General features: G+C 38.9%; 1 protein-coding gene across 3 annotated transcripts in view; it reads left to right on the top strand.

The window, feature by feature from the left end:
- LOC103154055 (plexin-B2-like) overlaps nt 1-16,882 on the top strand; it is a 119,594-nt gene extending 102,712 nt beyond the window's left edge. For 2 of the 3 annotated variants that reach the window (XM_016662385.1, XM_016662384.1), the window contains 17 exons: nt 1,853-2,382; nt 3,003-3,329; nt 3,419-3,563; nt 4,463-4,611; nt 4,688-4,858; nt 5,410-5,544; nt 6,826-6,926; nt 7,008-7,134; nt 9,688-9,853; nt 11,217-11,328; nt 11,442-11,550; nt 11,633-11,737; nt 12,404-12,499; nt 14,275-14,362; nt 14,457-14,647; nt 16,427-16,575; nt 16,692-16,882. In XM_016662385.1, the coding sequence (XP_016517871.1) occupies nt 1,858-2,382; nt 3,003-3,329; nt 3,419-3,563; nt 4,463-4,611; nt 4,688-4,858; nt 5,410-5,544; nt 6,826-6,926; nt 7,008-7,134; nt 9,688-9,853; nt 11,217-11,328; nt 11,442-11,550; nt 11,633-11,737; nt 12,404-12,499; nt 14,275-14,362; nt 14,457-14,647; nt 16,427-16,575; nt 16,692-16,848 (2,853 nt within the window). In that variant the 5' untranslated portion in view covers nt 1,853-1,857 and the 3' untranslated portion in view covers nt 16,849-16,882. The remainder of the gene's footprint in view (nt 1-1,852; nt 2,383-3,002; nt 3,330-3,418; nt 3,564-4,462; nt 4,612-4,687; nt 4,859-5,409; nt 5,545-6,825; nt 6,927-7,007; nt 7,135-9,687; nt 9,854-11,216; nt 11,329-11,441; nt 11,551-11,632; nt 11,738-12,403; nt 12,500-14,274; nt 14,363-14,456; nt 14,648-16,426; nt 16,576-16,691) is intronic. The other variant, XM_016662386.1, reaches the window with a different exon arrangement.
- The last annotated feature ends 866 nt before the right edge of the window (nt 16,883-17,748 follow it).

The following is a 17,748-nucleotide window of genomic DNA, read 5'->3' as shown; positions in this document are numbered from 1 at the left end:
AAGTGGAAATAATTTCCGGTTCTCAACGTTACCTGTCAGATCAGTCCATCCGTCATTCAGTAAAAATCCTTTTCATCCTGAAGAACACTGCAACGATTTATAATGGTGAGCCGGTGGCACAAAGGCTTTATTGAGGCCGCTGATCTTCTAAGTAGTGATCCTTCTGTTTGCAATAATTATCCTAAAACCTCATAATAACCCTTCAGTGGTTTAATTATGTTTATATAGTGAGGCAAGGTTTTTATCCTCAACAAGCTCTGAAAAGGGGCTTTACCTAAACGTTTCACATCCATAAAATCCCATCTGTTGTTTTCAAGAGAAACACAAACACACCTTCGACACAAACCGAGTTTATTTCAGCCCTGACAGCAGTCAGGCTGAACTGGAGGATGAAAAATGCTTCAGAGAGAAAAGAAAAGCGGCTGAGATGGGTTACGGAGGAAACAGAAGATGATTTTAGCCCTTTGATGTTGCAGATCCTTAACAGGACGAGGCGGGGAACATACCTGCTGGGTTTGGCTTGTTTTAATGTTACAGGGAGAAAAGGTGTGACATTTAATGACAGCGACAGATTAAATTTATGATAAAAGTGTGAGGCTGACTCTAATAAGCTCAGAATGTTTCGGTTCACTGACTGAGAAGATCCTGCAGCCCAATTCAAAGATAAATTCAATTTAAAAATACTTTATCTATCTTATTGCTTTCCTGGACGATGAATTGTCCCTGTAATTTCTGCGGTAAACAATAATGTTGTGATTGTGAGACAGTTTCAAGTAAAAGACCAATAAACTTTAATTTAAGAACACTTAACATTGGAACTGGAAAATAATTTAAATATCCAAAATAAAAAACAACCAAACACAAAAGTAAAAACAAAATAAAAACCAGTTAGAACTGAAACTGACAGGATTAGTCACCACTTACATCACCCAGATGTCTTCAGTCGCCGTGGAAGGTGAAGCTGCAGGCAGAAAGGATCTCCAGTAGCAGTCAGTGTTACAACAAATCTAAAAAGGCCTCTGACTGAAGGCCATTGCCTCATGACATGCTAATCCCCTCGTTTGCATTTGCCGCACCTCTTTAAGTGTCTGTCTGGTTATGCAGATGTTGGAATAGGGGATACGATCCTAACAAAAGAGATGGTTTGAACTTCCTCCTCCTCTCTGCCTCCTTTTCAACTCCACTGGGATGATTTGGGGTCAAAGTTCAGGTGTAGTTTGAGCTTTTGAGATGCTAATCAGCTGCTCAAGGTTTACAAAAAACTAAACACCTTGTTACCATGGTTACGCATCATATAAACTGCAAATAAAAAAAAACAAGTGAAAAGGTATCCTAAAAATTAAATCATATTCTGGCCCATATATTTAATGTCTTAGTAAATAGAAGCTGTAAAACAAGATGGCCGCCCTGGGTGTTTTGACATCTATAGAAACCCAACAAGTTCATTGGTGGGGAAAAAATGTGTATTTTTCCAGCCCTCTATATGTAATGTAAAATTTGTCACCAGATTATCAATATGTATTTTATTTAAATCTACTTGTTAATTTGTTTTCTTTATACTACTTTAATTAAACTTTTCATTTTTGTATATATTATTTTATTTTCATTAAGCTTCTAGAAGAAACATTTGTGTGAACATTCATCATTTCTCTATTTTATTAAATATATTTAAATTTTGATTTATCATGAAATTTAAGATTATTTAAAATAGTTGACCACTAGGGGCAGCGTTCCAATAACTGATGTCAGATTGATTTTTTTTTTTTTTGCATTCTGAAATCTCACCACTAGGTGTCACTAAAACTGTAATTATTTGACAACCAGCTGGTATTTTTCTGGTTTTGTCTTCCAGACACGATGGAGCGGTGGTGGGCGTGGCGGCTCACCGTGGTTGCCATGGTGACGGCTCACCTCGCCCCGTGCCGCGGCGTGGACCCGGAGAACCCGGAGTTTTCGTCCACCACACTGATCAACAACGTGGTGGTGCACCCCGCCACGGGCCGGCTGTACGTGGGCGCGATCAACAACCTGTACCAGCTGACCGCCGACCTGGAGCAGGAGTCCAGCTACGTTACGGGCCCCAAACTCGACAACCGGCAGTGCACTCCGCCCGTCACCACCGTCTCCTGCAAGGACGCAAAGGAAACGCCCAACTACAACAAGCTGCTGCTGCTCCACCCGGCCAAGAACCAGCTGGTGGTGTGCGGCAGCCTGTTCAGGGGCCTCTGCTCGCTCAGGAGCCTGGACAGCGTGCAGGACGAAGTCTACTTCAACGACAACAAGGGCGAGAAGTCGTACGTGGCGAGCGCCGATGAGACCGTCTCCGTCGTGGGAGTGATGTCATACTACAAGAAAAACAACGAAAACCTCACCGTTTTCCTGGTGAGGAGGAAGCACAAGCTCCGCCCACTTCTCTGTGTTTAACAGAATAAAATCAAAATATTATGAGAATAATGTCAAAATAAAAATAAGGTAAAAATAACAATAATGGAAAAATATTACATTACTATTGTAATATTTGCACTATTACATTAGTAATGTAATATTTTGCGAATTAAGTCAAAATATTACAACAATAAAGTCATTGTGTTCTACTTTGTCAGAATACGACTTTATTCTCGTTGTAAATAACCCAAATTTAAGCTCCTTATTTGGTGTATAACATGTGATTGACTTCTGGTTTTTGATTTAATGCTTTTATTTTGATAAGAGAGCTTCTGCTGTTTATATTTTAGAACGGCAGCTTAACGACAAAAGGAACGAAAGACAGGTTGCGACAGCGAAGTAAAAATGTATCTTATTAGCGACCCATCTCATTATTTTGACTCTTTAAAAGAGACAGATGCTCTCACGGTGAAACTGGGTTTACTCCCAGTAAACCTCGCTGTTATTACTATATTTATGAATAATAATGGCAAAAAACAACTTAATTTAAGAAATCTCCAGACTTACATTTGCAGTAATCACAGTAAAAACCCCTGCTTGGTGTGTTTCTCCGTCAGGTTGCTAAAGGCCACAGCAGTTTGGACAACATGAAGCTCATCTCCACCCGTGTCCTGGAGGAAGAGGGCGACTGGGACGTGTTTGAGAACATCATCGAGACCGCGGCGGTCCAGTCCAATCCCTTCAACGTGAAATACGCGCACGACTTCCGCTTCAGCTTCAAAAGCAACGGCTTCGTCTACTTCCTGTTTTCCAGGAAGCTCAACTCGCACAACCACAAGAACTTCACGTTCATCTCCCGGATCTGTGAGGAGGATCACAACTACTACTCGTACACGGAGCTGCAGCTCAACTGCAGCGCCGGCAATGAGTTCAGCAAAGTTCTGGTGAGGAGAACCAGCCGGTCCGGATGTTTATTATTGTTACTCATATTTATAATAAACCAAACTTCAATCTGCTTTCTCTGATCTTCCAGGCGGCTTTTGTTGGACCAGCAGGCGAGACTTTGGCTCAGAGTCTGAGCCGGTCCCCTCGGTACGGCTCTGAGTACGGACCCATCTCAGCTCATGACGAAGTTCTGTTCGCCACCTTCAGCAACGAAGACGACAGCTCAGCCATGTGTATGACACACTTTCATGTTTTTATAGCTTTTTTTTATCAGTTTGGTCTCAGAAAATGTTTCCGATAGATTAATTTGCAGTCAGGTTCATAGCAGACGCCACCTTCTCATTCTGTTGTAAAAAAAATCATCATTCATCTTATTTTCAAAAAGAGAGGGGTCTTCAATGCTTCTCTTCTGTTTGTATCTTTTTCCTGCAACTGTTTTCAGTTTTTTCAGTGAGTAGAAGAAGAGCACTTGTTGCTCGTTGTCTGTGGGGCTCAGCACTGCCCCCTGTCAGTAAGACACGGTACTTTCTCTGCACATTTATGGCCAATCAGAAAGATATATTAATTAAATCTATCCATCAGGAATATCAACACATGTAGGAAATGTGTAATTAAACTAGTATGTTAGCTATATGATATATGCAGCGCCCCCAGAGGTGAGGCACGGCACTGCACTGCCTCGCCTCGGTCTTCAAAAACTTTTTATAGAAATGTTTCTCATCATTGTTAGGATCTATTTTACTTCTCGTTTACTTCTCCACAGTGAATCAAAAGATGAAACACTGAGCTTTCTTTCTGTGTACACAAAATATTTTAACACTGAATATTTCTCACAGAACACTATAAATGAAACACTGTTGCTGTTTTCTTCTGAAGTAATTCAGTAATTGGGTTATTTTGGCAATAACTTTTATAAAGCTGGTTCATTTGTGCTCTTTTGGACCTCCAGGCCAGCAGGGGGCCCTAAGCAGTGGCAAAATTTACTTATACCTCTTTCTTTTTACATAGTGTTGTGGAAAAGTATATAGCCTTTACATATTTCTTATGTTTTAGCTATTTTGATGTTTTATTTTCTTAATGTTTCATATTTAGCTTGAGTGGAGACGGATTTTGTTTCTGCTCCTGTTTTCAGGTATGTACCCTTTAAAGTTCATCGACGCACAAATTTATAAAGTCATAGACGCCTGTTACAACCACGGGGGCCTCATCAACAACCAGCTGGCGGTTTATTCGCCTTATTCTACTTCTAATTCCAAGCCTGAGGAGCTGTGCAGCGGAACGGTACTAAAATCCTCTCCTGAAACGAAACTGAAACCCAAATCTGATGTTTTAAATGGAAAACCTGCTCTTTCACCAGAGAGGCATGGAGAAATGTGGAGCCGAGCATCTGCCCTCACCGCTGGCCAGTAAGGCCGAATTCGCCTTAGTGGCTGAGCCGTCATGGACGCATGGGCGTCACCTGACGGCTGTGGCTGTTGCCGTGGAGATGGACCATGCTGTGGCGTTCCTGGGCACCGTCGATGGACAGGTGACAGATTTTTAAATCATGACTTTATTCACTTACTGTTTGTGGGTTCAAAATTATACTAAAAAATGCATTTTGGTTGACAAAAGCTAGCAAGCTAACATTAGCCCCAGTCTTTACAAATGTTTTTATTCAAAGCTACTTAAAATATATGCAAATATTTCCTTGTGCCATCTTGGATTGTCTGCATATCAACTTGTTGTAAATGTTTTAATCCGTTTCTTTATGGTTTTCGGCTTTATGAGGGACTCATATGATAAATTAAACAAACTCGATCATTTTTAATTGCATAATTTATCATTTTTCTCTTTTCCTACCAAAAACTGGATGACAAAAGTTGTTTCAGTTTTTTTTATTTTGAATCTTTAAAATGTCTTTCAGTTCCAATTGCTCACTAGAATTTAAAGTGTATTGTTCTTGTTTTACTTCCACTAAATTTCATTCATCACAGTATCTTCTGGTTAAAATGTGTTTTAGCTGTCGCCGTCCTGCTGCCACTGTGGTCCTGCTCTGCGCTGGCGGTAACGTTTCCACTTTCTGTTTCTCCTCTGCAGGTGCTGAAGCTGCATCTGTCGGCTCAACCCAAGGTTTACGGCCAGCCGCTGAGCAGCACCTCCAGGCACAAGGTCAACAAGAACCTGCTGTTCGACTCCAGCCTGCAGCACCTGTACATCACCACGGACAAAAAGGTCGGAGCCCATTGATTGTTCCGTTTGCCGGATCCATCGCTCCGCGCTTCCACCCGTCCAGAGCGACCCGGAAGGTCGCGGCGGCGGCGCTAGCTAGCTCCTGTTTCCCCCTTTCATCCATCAAGCTGCTGATTTAATGAGCCCTTCATTTATTCCCTCTGTCCTATTTGATCATTTATTCTCTGTCGACTAACACCAACATATCCGTCTGCATTACCGCACACAAGTCGCTGCTTGATTTATTCACTCCGTTTCTCTTCCTCTCCGTCATCCGTCTTTCTTTGCTTTGTCCTTTTATCTTTTCCTCAGCCGAGGTGAAATAGATGTTATTGATTTTTAGAAATGAATTAATTACAAAGCACTTCAAGAGAGCAATTTGCTTTGATCAAGTCGAGCGACGATGCTGGAGCTCGTTCCATCTGCTCATTTAAATTTATTAGACGGCGCTCAGCCTGTCAGAGAGCAGAGCCGCTTGGAAGATGCTCAACTTAAAAAAACATCAGGAGGAAGAATTAAAGCTGTTTTAAAGTAATGAGAAATCTGGGATTAGGATAGAATTTCAAATTTTATATATTTTTTTACTGAATTTAAACATGAATATGTAAATTTTTGGTGTTTTTTGCAGCCAAAGATTCTCTCCAGACAGAAAAGTCAACAAGTACAAAACTATTTATAGTCCTTAAACTTTTACAAACTTCAGTTTATTTGATTAACTGAGATTAATCAACATAAAGTACCAAAAATGAAGAAAACATTAAAACTGCAACAAAGTTCTGTACAAGATCATCAAACACAAACAGCCGATCAATAACAACACAGATCAATAAAATACCATCGATAAAAGCAGCTTCCAGATTCTTTAAAATAAATTTTTGAAAAATCATTCAGTTAAAATCATTAAAACATTTTAAGAATATAAAAGTTTAAATATAATTTATTTGCCGTAAGATTGATTAATTTTTTTTTTATTAAAAAATGTTTTAAAATTATTTTTGCATGAGTTTTTTATGACCTGCTTAGGGTTGTAAATAAAGCATTTTCTGGAACACAAAACAAAGTTTAAATCTAACTTTGTGATTGTTTAGTAGTTTATGCATAAAACATTCTAATAAGATTAATTTATTTAAATAAATTCAGAAAAAATATATATACATATTTTTATTTATTACAAAATATACATGCATAGAAATAAATTAAATAATTAAAAACAATTTAATGAAAAAAAAAGAATTAATTACAATAATAATGAAACTTAATGAAATTAACTTGTTGTGTGTCCAGATCACCAAGGTTCCGGTCCAGACCTGCCATCTGATGACCGACTGCCACTCCTGCGTTCAGGTGAAGGATCCGTACTGCGGCTGGTGTGTCCTGGAGGGAAGGTGAGCGACTCCTGAACCGCTGCAGCCTGAAATGGGATCCAATAAGCTGCCGGAAATCAAGCCGCCATGTTGTTTCTCCAGGTGCACCAGGAAGCAGGACTGCAGCAGGTCAGCAGAGACGAACGCCTGGCTCTGGTCTCCCAACGGGAAGTGCGTTGAGATCGCAGCCTTCGACCCGCCGAACATCAGCTGCAAGAAGACGAACCAGGTGGGTGAAAATCCCAGCAAAGAATCAGAACAAAGTTTCTCTGATGAGACGCCATCTTTTATTTGATTTTAAATTGTTGTAGTTGGTGCTTATTTCTGTGAATTATGCATCAGCAGAGTTGAGTCGTAACTAGTTACATTTTCTCAATTATAGTTACTTGACTAACTTTATTAAGAAGTATTCCTACTCTTGAGTAAAATTTCTGGATTCCCTACCCACTGAATGACAGAGACAGAGATTTTCCTTGTGGGTTTACGTTAGCTATGTGAAAGTCTGGTTAGCCAGCTAGCTGCTAAAGCTAATCTTAAAAGCTGTTTTAAGTTTTAAAGCCTTATTTAAAAAAATATATCTGTATCTGGTGAACTTTTCTAGACTTGCTAACCACTAACCGTAATTAGGGAGCTGTTAAAGCTAACATTAAAAGCTCTTATAATGTTGGGTTTACATACAGTAAACTTTTATTTTACACGTCAGAAGTATTAAATTTAAATAGATTTCAGTCGTTCGGTTAGGCTTTTAATGACTTTTCTCCTTAAAAATGAATAAAATTATATCTCATTCTGTCTTTTCTCATATCTAAAAAATCTGAAATTTATATTAGTAAATAGATTGAGAGTAGCACGTAACGATTGAGTCGATATATTTCAGTATGAGCGCTGTAGCCCATATGTTTTCATTAGCTGAACTCCTGCAGAGGATGTATGATTCTGTCTGAACCTGAATTAATGGGACATTGATCCAAGTGTCCAGGAGACGCAGTGTCCTTCAGCCTGAGTTTACAATGTAAAGTATGAGTTCTTTTTTTATTTAAGGAGAGATAGAGATGTGTTTTAATGACATTAAATTAATCAGATGACATGAATATTTGCTTTATGCAGATTGCTGCATTAGTTGATGGCGCTCTCACAGTCATCCTCATCAGATGTGTGATAATGCAATCAGATCAGGCTATAACAAAACAAAATGCAAACAAGTTGATGTTTGAATTATTTTAAAATGCAGCAGTAAAGACATTTATCTCCGTTTTCTAATCGTTCTTAGAAAATTAGGAAAGTTTTTGCACAGTTTTAGAACAAGCAGAAACATTTAATGAACAGAAACATAACTCAAAGTGAGTGATATTGCACATGTAAAGATTTCAGAATCGTGCATTAATTTCAGAATATTATTTAAATCCAGGAACCCAGAGATGAATTATGAGAGCTTTGCAGCAGAGCCCTTCCTGCATTCATCTTGTTTGCCCTGTTGAACAGGATCCTCATGAGATAAATCAGTTGTTTATAAGCAACACTTATTTTTAATCAACATAATGTGATATTCTTTTGCATAAAAATGTTGGGTTTTTAGAAATATCTGAAATAATTACATGGAAAGATGATTAAGCTTTTTGGGAATTTAAAATAATATTTCAATGACATCAGGTACATATTTAGCCTCCTGCTGTTTAAAATAATTGAAGATTATAAGTGGAGATGAGCTTTATGACTATGTGAATAATAATTTGTCATTTTGAAGAATGAATACTTCTCTTACAGAAATAAAATCTTAATCAAACGTAAAGAAAACTGAGAATATTTCAGTCTTTTTCTCAGACTGGAGGATTAACACTGATTAACACCAGTTCTAATCTCCTCACTAAATAATGGACTCAACAGCATTTGGCTTCTTTTGGTGCAGAATAATGACATAAAAGTCAAATAAAATGAATTTTAAAAAGTTGTTTGACAGCAGATGCTTTAAAAACTACTGGATATGCGTCCAATCTAGTTCCTCATAAAAATAAATCTTTTTGGGTATGAAAAGATCTGAATTGGTTCAGATTTTCCTCATTTATCCACAGTTTTCACTTCAAGCCGTTTTTTTTTATATTTTGAAGAAGATTTGAAGCACGGAGGAGGAACTTTAAACTCAGCAGACCGTTGCTAGGCAACCAAAGTCTGGGTGAACTTGAAACTTCTTACCCAGGAAGTTGTTGCTAGGCAACCAAAGAGAGAGTGAGCTAGTTGATAACACTAGACTAGCCGTTAGCCATTAGAGGTTGAGCCTCAGCTTGCAGCCTCAGCTTGCAGTTTGTTTTGATTAAATCTGGAGTGCTGAACATGACCTGCAGAAAGACAACAATGTAGAAATCCAGTTAATTTAGTAAATTTGACCTTGACCTTGTGTTCCTTAATGACTAACTTATGAGGAGTTCTGGCCTCAGGTTTTAATCTGATAAGAAAAGCGAATCTGAAATCTCCAGTGGAAGAAAGGTGACTTTGTTCTGGATCTTCTAAAGTTCAGAAGCTTCAGAGGATCAAGAAGTTTGAAATTAGAACTTCAGCAGCAAAATTAAAACAGTTGAGGTCAGCAAAGAGTAATGAGGAGCTCATGTTTGAACAGCGCAGTTGAATCGTAATTATTACTGCACCACACACTCACACACACTTTCATGTGCCCTCTCTCAGTCAGGGAGACACATTTTATCAGGTTTAATCCAGTCTTGCTGGCCCGTTTTAGTAGAAACATTGCTGCAGACGTTGAGGCGTGTCTCTGTCCTGTTTGTCTCTGCAGGTGAGCATCAGCGTTCCCTCTCTCCCCCGGCTGAGGTCCAGCGACAAGCTGCACTGCGTCTTCAATTCGTTAAAATCCGACGCTGTGACGCATAAAGATGATCCAACGATGGTGGTCTGTTCGCTTCCCGACCCCGGAAAAATCCCGCCCACTCCGGAGCAGCAGGGTACGATTCGCCACAGATTCTTATTTAAACTCTCAGGCGTTTTTATTCTGTAGACGTGTTGCATGCTGTTGTTTACATTGGGAAATTTCAGACATGCAAAAATTAACAAATTGAAACCTGGACATGTAGTTATTATTAATTCAGTGCAATGCGCCACAGCACAGGGAAAATACAGCAGAAAAACTGCTGAAGAATAACCCTAAACCACTGATATTCTTCTTTTTCTCGCTCTCTGTGTTTTCCACGCTACAAGCAGACCCATTGTCATGGCAACTGACTTACAGCAGCTTCACTATATGTATCAAGATTCAACACCAAAAATCACTCAAACATTTCCCTCACAGAGTACAGAACATTCAGAGTAAACATGGCAGGCTGTTTGCAGGCTTGATGTTTATTTTACGATTATTAGAAACTGAGCGCTGTGGTAGATTAGCTACTGGTGATATTAGCTAAGCTTGATTAGCTAATTTAAACAGCGGCTCTACTGATGAACAATCAGAGTTGGTGTGTGAGTCAACTTTATTTTTTAACTGACCCGAAACACACAGAATTCCACAGCACATCTACATGTTAGGTTGTCATAGTCAAGCTAGCATAACTGAATTTCTTCCCTCTCCCTGTTTCTTAATTAAAACATTTTCCTGACCTTGTCGTAGTGTTGACAATTAGTAGCAAAGCTCTGCGTCACTTTTTCTTTTATACGTCAGGCATATATTTAAGATTTTGTGTTATATTTAGAACTTAACAGCTAAAACCAATGTTAGTCAGTGTTAGCAGCAGCTTGTTTCCCTCCAGCAGGAATGGGGTCGGAGTTTTGTGCTTGTCATGTCACACTGCAACGGGTTCATACGAGAAATGCATAAAAATGCAAATAAACAAAAAGTTTTTCCTTTTTTTAATCTAAAGTACAATAGCAGCATTCATTTAGTGAACGCCTCAGCCCCCAACTACAATTCCAGAATTATGCAAATTTTGTAATTTTTATCAAAAAAATATTTTCTGCATATCTGTTAAAACTCTCACCATGTTGGGACAGAAAAGATCGATCTCCTCCACTTCCTCCCTGAGCTGCTTTTGCTACTGAAGAAATGCACCAAAACCAACCAATCAGAGCCAGGAGGAGGGACTTAGTGCTGTCAATTAACCCCAGGTCCTCGCTGCTAAATGCACTCATGACGGATAAACAACTTACTGTAACAGGAAAACTGTTTATCTGCCGTCATCAGTGGCTATGCTAACTAGCGTTCATGACGGGCTGTGCTAGCGGTTTCTGTCCTGCTACCATTCTCAATTGTTGTTCACAAATGGCCCCACGCCGCAGTTTGGACCCCTGAACCTCTGATTCTTCCTCTGTGTTCAGACTTCGTGTCCGTCCCGATGAAGATCCTGCTGAACGAAACGGTTGAAGTGACGTCTGGAGAATATCACTTCTACAACTGTGCAGCTACCGTTTGGAAGAACCCCAACACACCGTAAGCTGCATCTCTTTCTCACACACCTACACGCACACCTACACACACACACACACACACACACACACATTAACACCCAGCATGATGCAGCCACATGTCCCACCTGTGTCCAGGTGCATTTCCTGTGTGACCAGTCAGTGGGGCTGCCAGTGGAACACCAAGGATTACACCTGCGGTGATAAAGTCGAAAATCCGGAAGGTCACATAGTCAAACCTTCACAGGTAAATTTCTTACCATAAATTCAGCCACCAAAGGTTAAAATCCTGGTAGAAAATATCTAAACTCACATTTGTTTCTCTCCTGAAGCGGGAAAATTGTCCTCAGTTTGAGTCTCCGGAGCCGTTGCTGATCCCTGTCGGCTATAAGGTGCCCATCGTCTTCCAGGGCAGGAACCTGGAGAGCTACGAGGTGCAGCTCAGTCACACCTGATAAATTCACAATTACCACTCAGTTAATCGCATGATAAGTTAATCATTTTCATTTAGACAACAGTCGTTAAGGAGATTCTCCCCTTTGATATTGTTGAAAAGCCGCCATTTTGAGAAACGCTGCAAACATTTGACACCTTGTAGCTAGTTTGCACTACCTTCCTCTTTTGCCTGTTTAAAAAAAAAAGATAAATAATAATTATTCATTTTTGAAACGCAAGACTTTATAATCCATTTTATTTGTTGTTTTGCGTGTTTTGTTTTTTTATTTGGGACATTTAATATGTTTTCCAGTTCCAGTGTTAAATGTTCTTTAGTATCTCTATACTAAAGAACAAAATGGCCTTAAAATGACAATATTATTGTTTATCGAATCATTTCTAGGACAATTTATTGTCTAGCAAAATTCATCATGACATGCCTACATGTGCAGATTTACAAACGATGCATCTAAAACCACTTATTGTGTTTTAAAATACAATTTACCTAAAAACAAGCAAACCTGTTGGTGGAATATAGTTAAAAGACCCACTTTTTGATGATTTTCTAATCTATTAAGATGCAAATTAAATGTTTTTACTAATAAGGCAAAGAGTAACCCAAAATAAGCAAATAATTTAAGTATTTGAATTGCATTTTTCTGCAGGGGAAGAGCTTCACCATCGGCACGGAGCTGATGGGGAACACTGAAGAAAACGTGATGAAGACTGAAATCTCAAAGTTCAGATTCAACGGTTACCAGGTGAGTTTGAGACGCAGATTTATCCCCGAGTCTGTAAGTTTGTGATTCAGATTGTTAAAATGATTCAGAGAATAAAGCATCTGAAAGAAGAGTAATCAATGTTGTGGGCAAACAGCGACAGATTAAACCCGTTTAACCCGCTTTAAGAAACACTCTGATTATTTAATTGAAACATCAGCAGCAGCAGTCGGCTCTTCACTGCCTCCTAAAATCAGCCACTCTGATTACTGTTGATTTTGAAGTTGCTCAACATGATTGCAACATTTATTTTGTTAGCTTAAAACTCAGTTTCATTATGCACTTCATGATTAGTTGTGTGTATATATATTTTGCTCATGAATGTAGATAAAAAGTTGACGTTTCTGCTAAAAAAAACGGCTAAATGCTGTTTGCTTCCACCTCGTTATCTCTCCCATTTTCCTCCCCCTGATTCTCTTTTATTTCCTCCACTTTTCGCTGTTTATCCTTTTTTTTTCCTGAAAACCTCCAGAAGAAAACATCCTCTGATTTATGAGCACAATTGTGCATTTGAGTTGACCTTCACAGTTGGACCGAGGCGGTGTAATTTAGAATCGAGCTGCAAGCAGAAGGGAGACGAGGTTTTGTTTGTGTTTCACCACAAATCCAAACAGGGAAGTTTGGACTCATTTTGCTTGTGTTTTGAGGACATAAATGTTTTAAAAGGTCACCTGACGCACTGCACAATCGCACATCTTTGAAAATGAGACAAATCCTCACTTTCATAACATCTATTCAGTTATTAATATTTGTCTCTACTTCTATTTTGAGCATTTTCTATATAAATGAAGCGTCGCTGTGATTTGTGCTGCACTGAAACTGTGATGTTTGGTTCAGTAAAAGCTGAAGTTTTCTACTGGATTTCAACTTTAATGATTATTACTAAAATGTATTTTCTGAAAATCATGTTTCTGCATAAAATCAAGCAGAAATTACATAAATATTGTTAAAATTCTACTAGCCCCACCCACAAAAATTCTTGGCTCCACCCATTTTTGTGGGCAGAGCTTTGTATCCCTTTTTATCATAATAAAAAAGGTGTTTGAGTCAAATGTTGAAGTGATGAGACTAAGAAAGGTGACGCAAAGTATTGTTGTGTAGCCGATAAATGCTAACTGTTAGCATTTTTCTTCACTACACAATCCTAATTTAGTAACAGTTAATGAAATTGTGGAAATGTTTCCACTGACAGTTGCTGAAATGACAATTACTTACACTTGAGGTAATAGTTTCCCTGTTAGCACAAATACCACTGCTAGCTGACAGCTATCATTAGCATGGTATCTCAAATACCATTAGCTGATAGGTTAACTGTTAGCATTTTTACAGGCTATAGTCCAATAAAAATGAACTGTAGCCTGTAGCACAAATACTGTTAGCTAAAATGCTAACTGTTAGGAGACAGTTGTACTTTTAGCTAGCACTTTATTTATTCAGATGTTAAGTCTTAGCTGATTTTTAGCTTTTTAGTTTAGTTTGTGAGCTGAGATAAATGAAGTTATATTATTAAACGAAGACATTGAAATAGTATTTTATCCATCTGAAGGTTCTGCTTCAAATCAATGTCAACAATCAGGCCTGAATTTAGTCATTTAAAAAATGTAGAAGTTAAACCTGGACAAAAGAAAACTAGATGTTGCAGCAAGATGAGTGTTGTAAAAATGAGGTTTTTTTAGCTATAAAAGCCTTTTCAGCCGCACCTGTAGGAGTTTTGTTTGTACCTGTGAAGAAACAATGCTGTATGTCTCTGTATGCAGTTTGCTTACAATGACCAGCAGGAGGTGAACATATCTTTCCATATCAAAGACCAAGACAGGAACGCTAAGATTGACAGCACGCTGACAGGTTGGTGTGTCACTCTCAAACACACAGAAAAGAGAAACAAAGAAGTTTTTCCTCTTATTTTCAGTTCTGATCCCCTCTCATCTTCTCCTCCCAGTCACGCTGTATAGCTGCTCAGTGGGAAGAGAGGACTGCAGTCTGTGTAAACACGCCGACGACAAGTACAACTGCGAGTGGTGCGAAGAAACCCCTCACGAAACCAATGATAAAAAAAACATGAAGTGTGTATACAAGGAGATCTGCAAGTCATCAGAACCGACTCCATGTCCCGAACCGACTATTACTGACGTGAGTCCTCAAAACCAAAGTCTCCTCCTGCTATTTATCATCATAAAACACTGCACCACCACACAATACACCACCAGAACTTTGAGGTACTTTCCAAGAGCTTCCAGGTACTTTCATGTAACTTACTGGTTGCTTTCCTGAATTTTAAGCAAAGCATTTCAGAACCTAACAAGTGTTTTTTTCTGGGAACTTGTTATGCAAAATTCACATTTTACAATTTTGTTAATTCCATTTAGAAGATTTCAGCTGCTTCTAAAACCAGCCCAAGTTCTTAAAAAACCCAGAAAAAAACCCTTGCAAAGAACGGCCTTTGACAAAAGTTCATGATCTTTTGGTGTCTGGAAAACGAGCCGTTTCAAAAACCTCTGAATTGTAACGTCAGGAATCAGCAGGCGCTGTCCCATTAACTAGCAACCGCAGAAGAACTCCACTGTTACCTAGCAACCCCCAGCGGAACTCCGCCCGTTACCTAGCAACCCTAGCAGAGTTCCAGCATGTGTGGTCAGCTAGTTTTACCGCTGTATGCGCTGCACAATGGCTGCTGGATATGACGGTCTTTTGTTGTTGACTCACCATCCAGAAACCACTTGCTGCATTGTTGTTGGTTGTCCATAAGGCTTAACTTCTGCTTTTCAAAGACGTATGTTGCATGGTTGCACATCTGTTTGCAGCCGTCGATTTCTTTAAAGTTCCCAGAAGAAGAAAAAAAAACTGTTAAATTGCTTTGTACATTCTGTGAAACTTCAAACTCAGTTTTTGTTTTTTTGTTCAGGAATTTGTTCAAGGTTTGTTTGTTAGATTTTTTTTAAAACTTTGCATCTTCCCTCAATGTTGGGGAATCAAACTTTTAATGAAATTCCTGAACCCCGAACTTCTCCAGCACTTCATATTAGACTGAGACTTGATATTCACTTTAACTTGAACAACTTTAAATTGTTGCTGCTGTTCTATCTTTCTGTATTTGTCTCACATTGCAGGATGTAGTAAAATATTTTAGAATATCAACTTCAGCTGCTAGATGATGCATTTGTTTTCTGCTCTGGCAGTTTTGGGGAAATGTTTTCACCCCCAATAGTTCAGAAAATATTGAAGTTTGTTTTTGTAAACAATGCAACATAAAATATCTCCTCCAGTGATCATAACTCAAACAAAAGTACATTATATATGAGCTTATTTTGGGTTTTTCTCTCCATTTAGAGACTTTTCTCTCCTAGAAAACAGATTACTGCTGTCAACCACCAGAGAATTTCTGCACCTCTTAATAGGGCCGGCGATTCATTTTCTGTTTCAAAGTCCTTTGTGGATATAAATCACAACATTTCATCTGAAATACCACATAATGTAAAATCACCACAGATAAATGCTTCTGGGGATTCCTGCATGACTGCTGAAAGATTTCACACAGAAATGAGAGGCAGAAATCAAAGACTGAAAGCATAGAAAGCTGCGTATTACAGGATGTACATGGAGGCTTTGGATGTTGTTTTCTTTTTGCTAGGTATTATTTTGCTATATAACGGTTAGCTTTTTTGCTAGCTGAGCTAAATGCTAACTTAACATTTAAGCAGACAGTTCTCTTTTTATCTTAAATGGCAACAGTAAGCTTTAATTATTTGTATTATAGTGACAGTGTAGCAGGTAAACTGATAAGAAGGCTCACACTAGCTGTAATGGATTCTTCATAAAATCAAGTAAATTACAGACGACCCTGAACGTCTTTCGTCAGGTTTGAAGTGTTTCTGTTGATCGTATGTAACTTGATGTCCATTATTCCTCCAGGTCATCCCTCGCTTTGGGCCGCTCAACGGCTCAATCGCAGTGACCATCAAAGGCTCCAACATGGGAATAAAGAAGGAAGACGTGAAAAAGATCACCGTGGCCGGAGTAAACTGTAAACACCTGGAGGACAGATACTCTGTCTCCACCAGGTAACGACGATAAACGCCACGTAGCTCTTCACATGAGCAGGATCTTTGATCTGATGACGTATGGAAACCATAGCAGTTTATTATGGGTTATTGATTAACTCCTCTTCTGTCCAAAGTGTGGTGTGTGAGATCGGTCCCAAGCGAACGCCGCCGTCCGACCTCCCGCCTGACACGTCCAGAAGCGGACCGGTGATGATAGAGGTGGAGGGAAACAGAAGCACCATCTCTGGAATAAGCTTCACGTATCGGGTGTGTTTTCTTACATTTCCTTAATAATTAGAAACATTTCATCAGTGGTGACCAAACGTTTTGCCCCGGCCCCAAAACTGGCAAATTTAAATTATTGGCCGGCCACAAAATTCATTAAAATAAAAATGTAAATATTTAAAAAATAATTATTTTTTTGTTTGACCTGCTCAACAGTAAACAATAAAAAACTGAATATCATTAAAGAGAGAAAACATTAAAAGAGCTTTAATCCGTTCACTTATTAAAAGAAAAAGAACATTTCCAGTAGTTTCTATTTTTACTGTTCTGGACTTGTAGTCAGAGTCCAGATAAAATCATCTCCAGGGCCAAAAATGGGCCCCCAGCCACACTTTGGACACCGCTGCATTGCATCATATTGAAAGACAGAATTGAATTAAACATAAACCACTGAAATTAAAATTCGAAGGTATTATTGATCTACATCAATCAATCCCTCCAGTTGTTCATGATTCCATAATTGCACTTTTTCACACTAATGCATTACTCTGAGTTCACTGCAAATTTTCCGCATAGATGGGCAAAAACGTTGTGTTTCAGTGATGCTAACTCCAACCTGTTGGTGGCAGTATTTCACATTTCTACTTCACTGCTGCCTCAGCTTCACTCAGCATCATGTGTTCATCCATTATTCATACGCAAGCAACAATAAGTCACATTTAAGAGCGCACACATGAACGCAAATATTGCAAAATTTACTGAAAATATTTCCAAATTAGCTCCTCAGAATTAGAAACTAAATGGAACTGAAGTCAAAAGTCTTGTTTTTATGCAGAAACTTGGCTGATAAATCTGATTCTGACAACAGGAGGGTTTTAAAAACAGTTCAGTCTTGTCAGGAAACCTGCTCTCCACGTTTCAGAGTCGATAAAATACTCAGAGACACTCGAGGACCCACAGGTTGAA

Source organism: Poecilia formosa, unplaced genomic scaffold (genome assembly GCF_000485575.1).
Source record: "Poecilia formosa unplaced genomic scaffold, Poecilia_formosa-5.1.2 Scaffold371, whole genome shotgun sequence".
NCBI lineage: Eukaryota > Metazoa > Chordata > Actinopteri > Cyprinodontiformes > Poeciliidae > Poecilia > Poecilia formosa.
The sequence above is the reverse complement of the archived record's forward strand: the minus strand, read 5'-3'. Positions and strand labels throughout refer to the sequence as shown.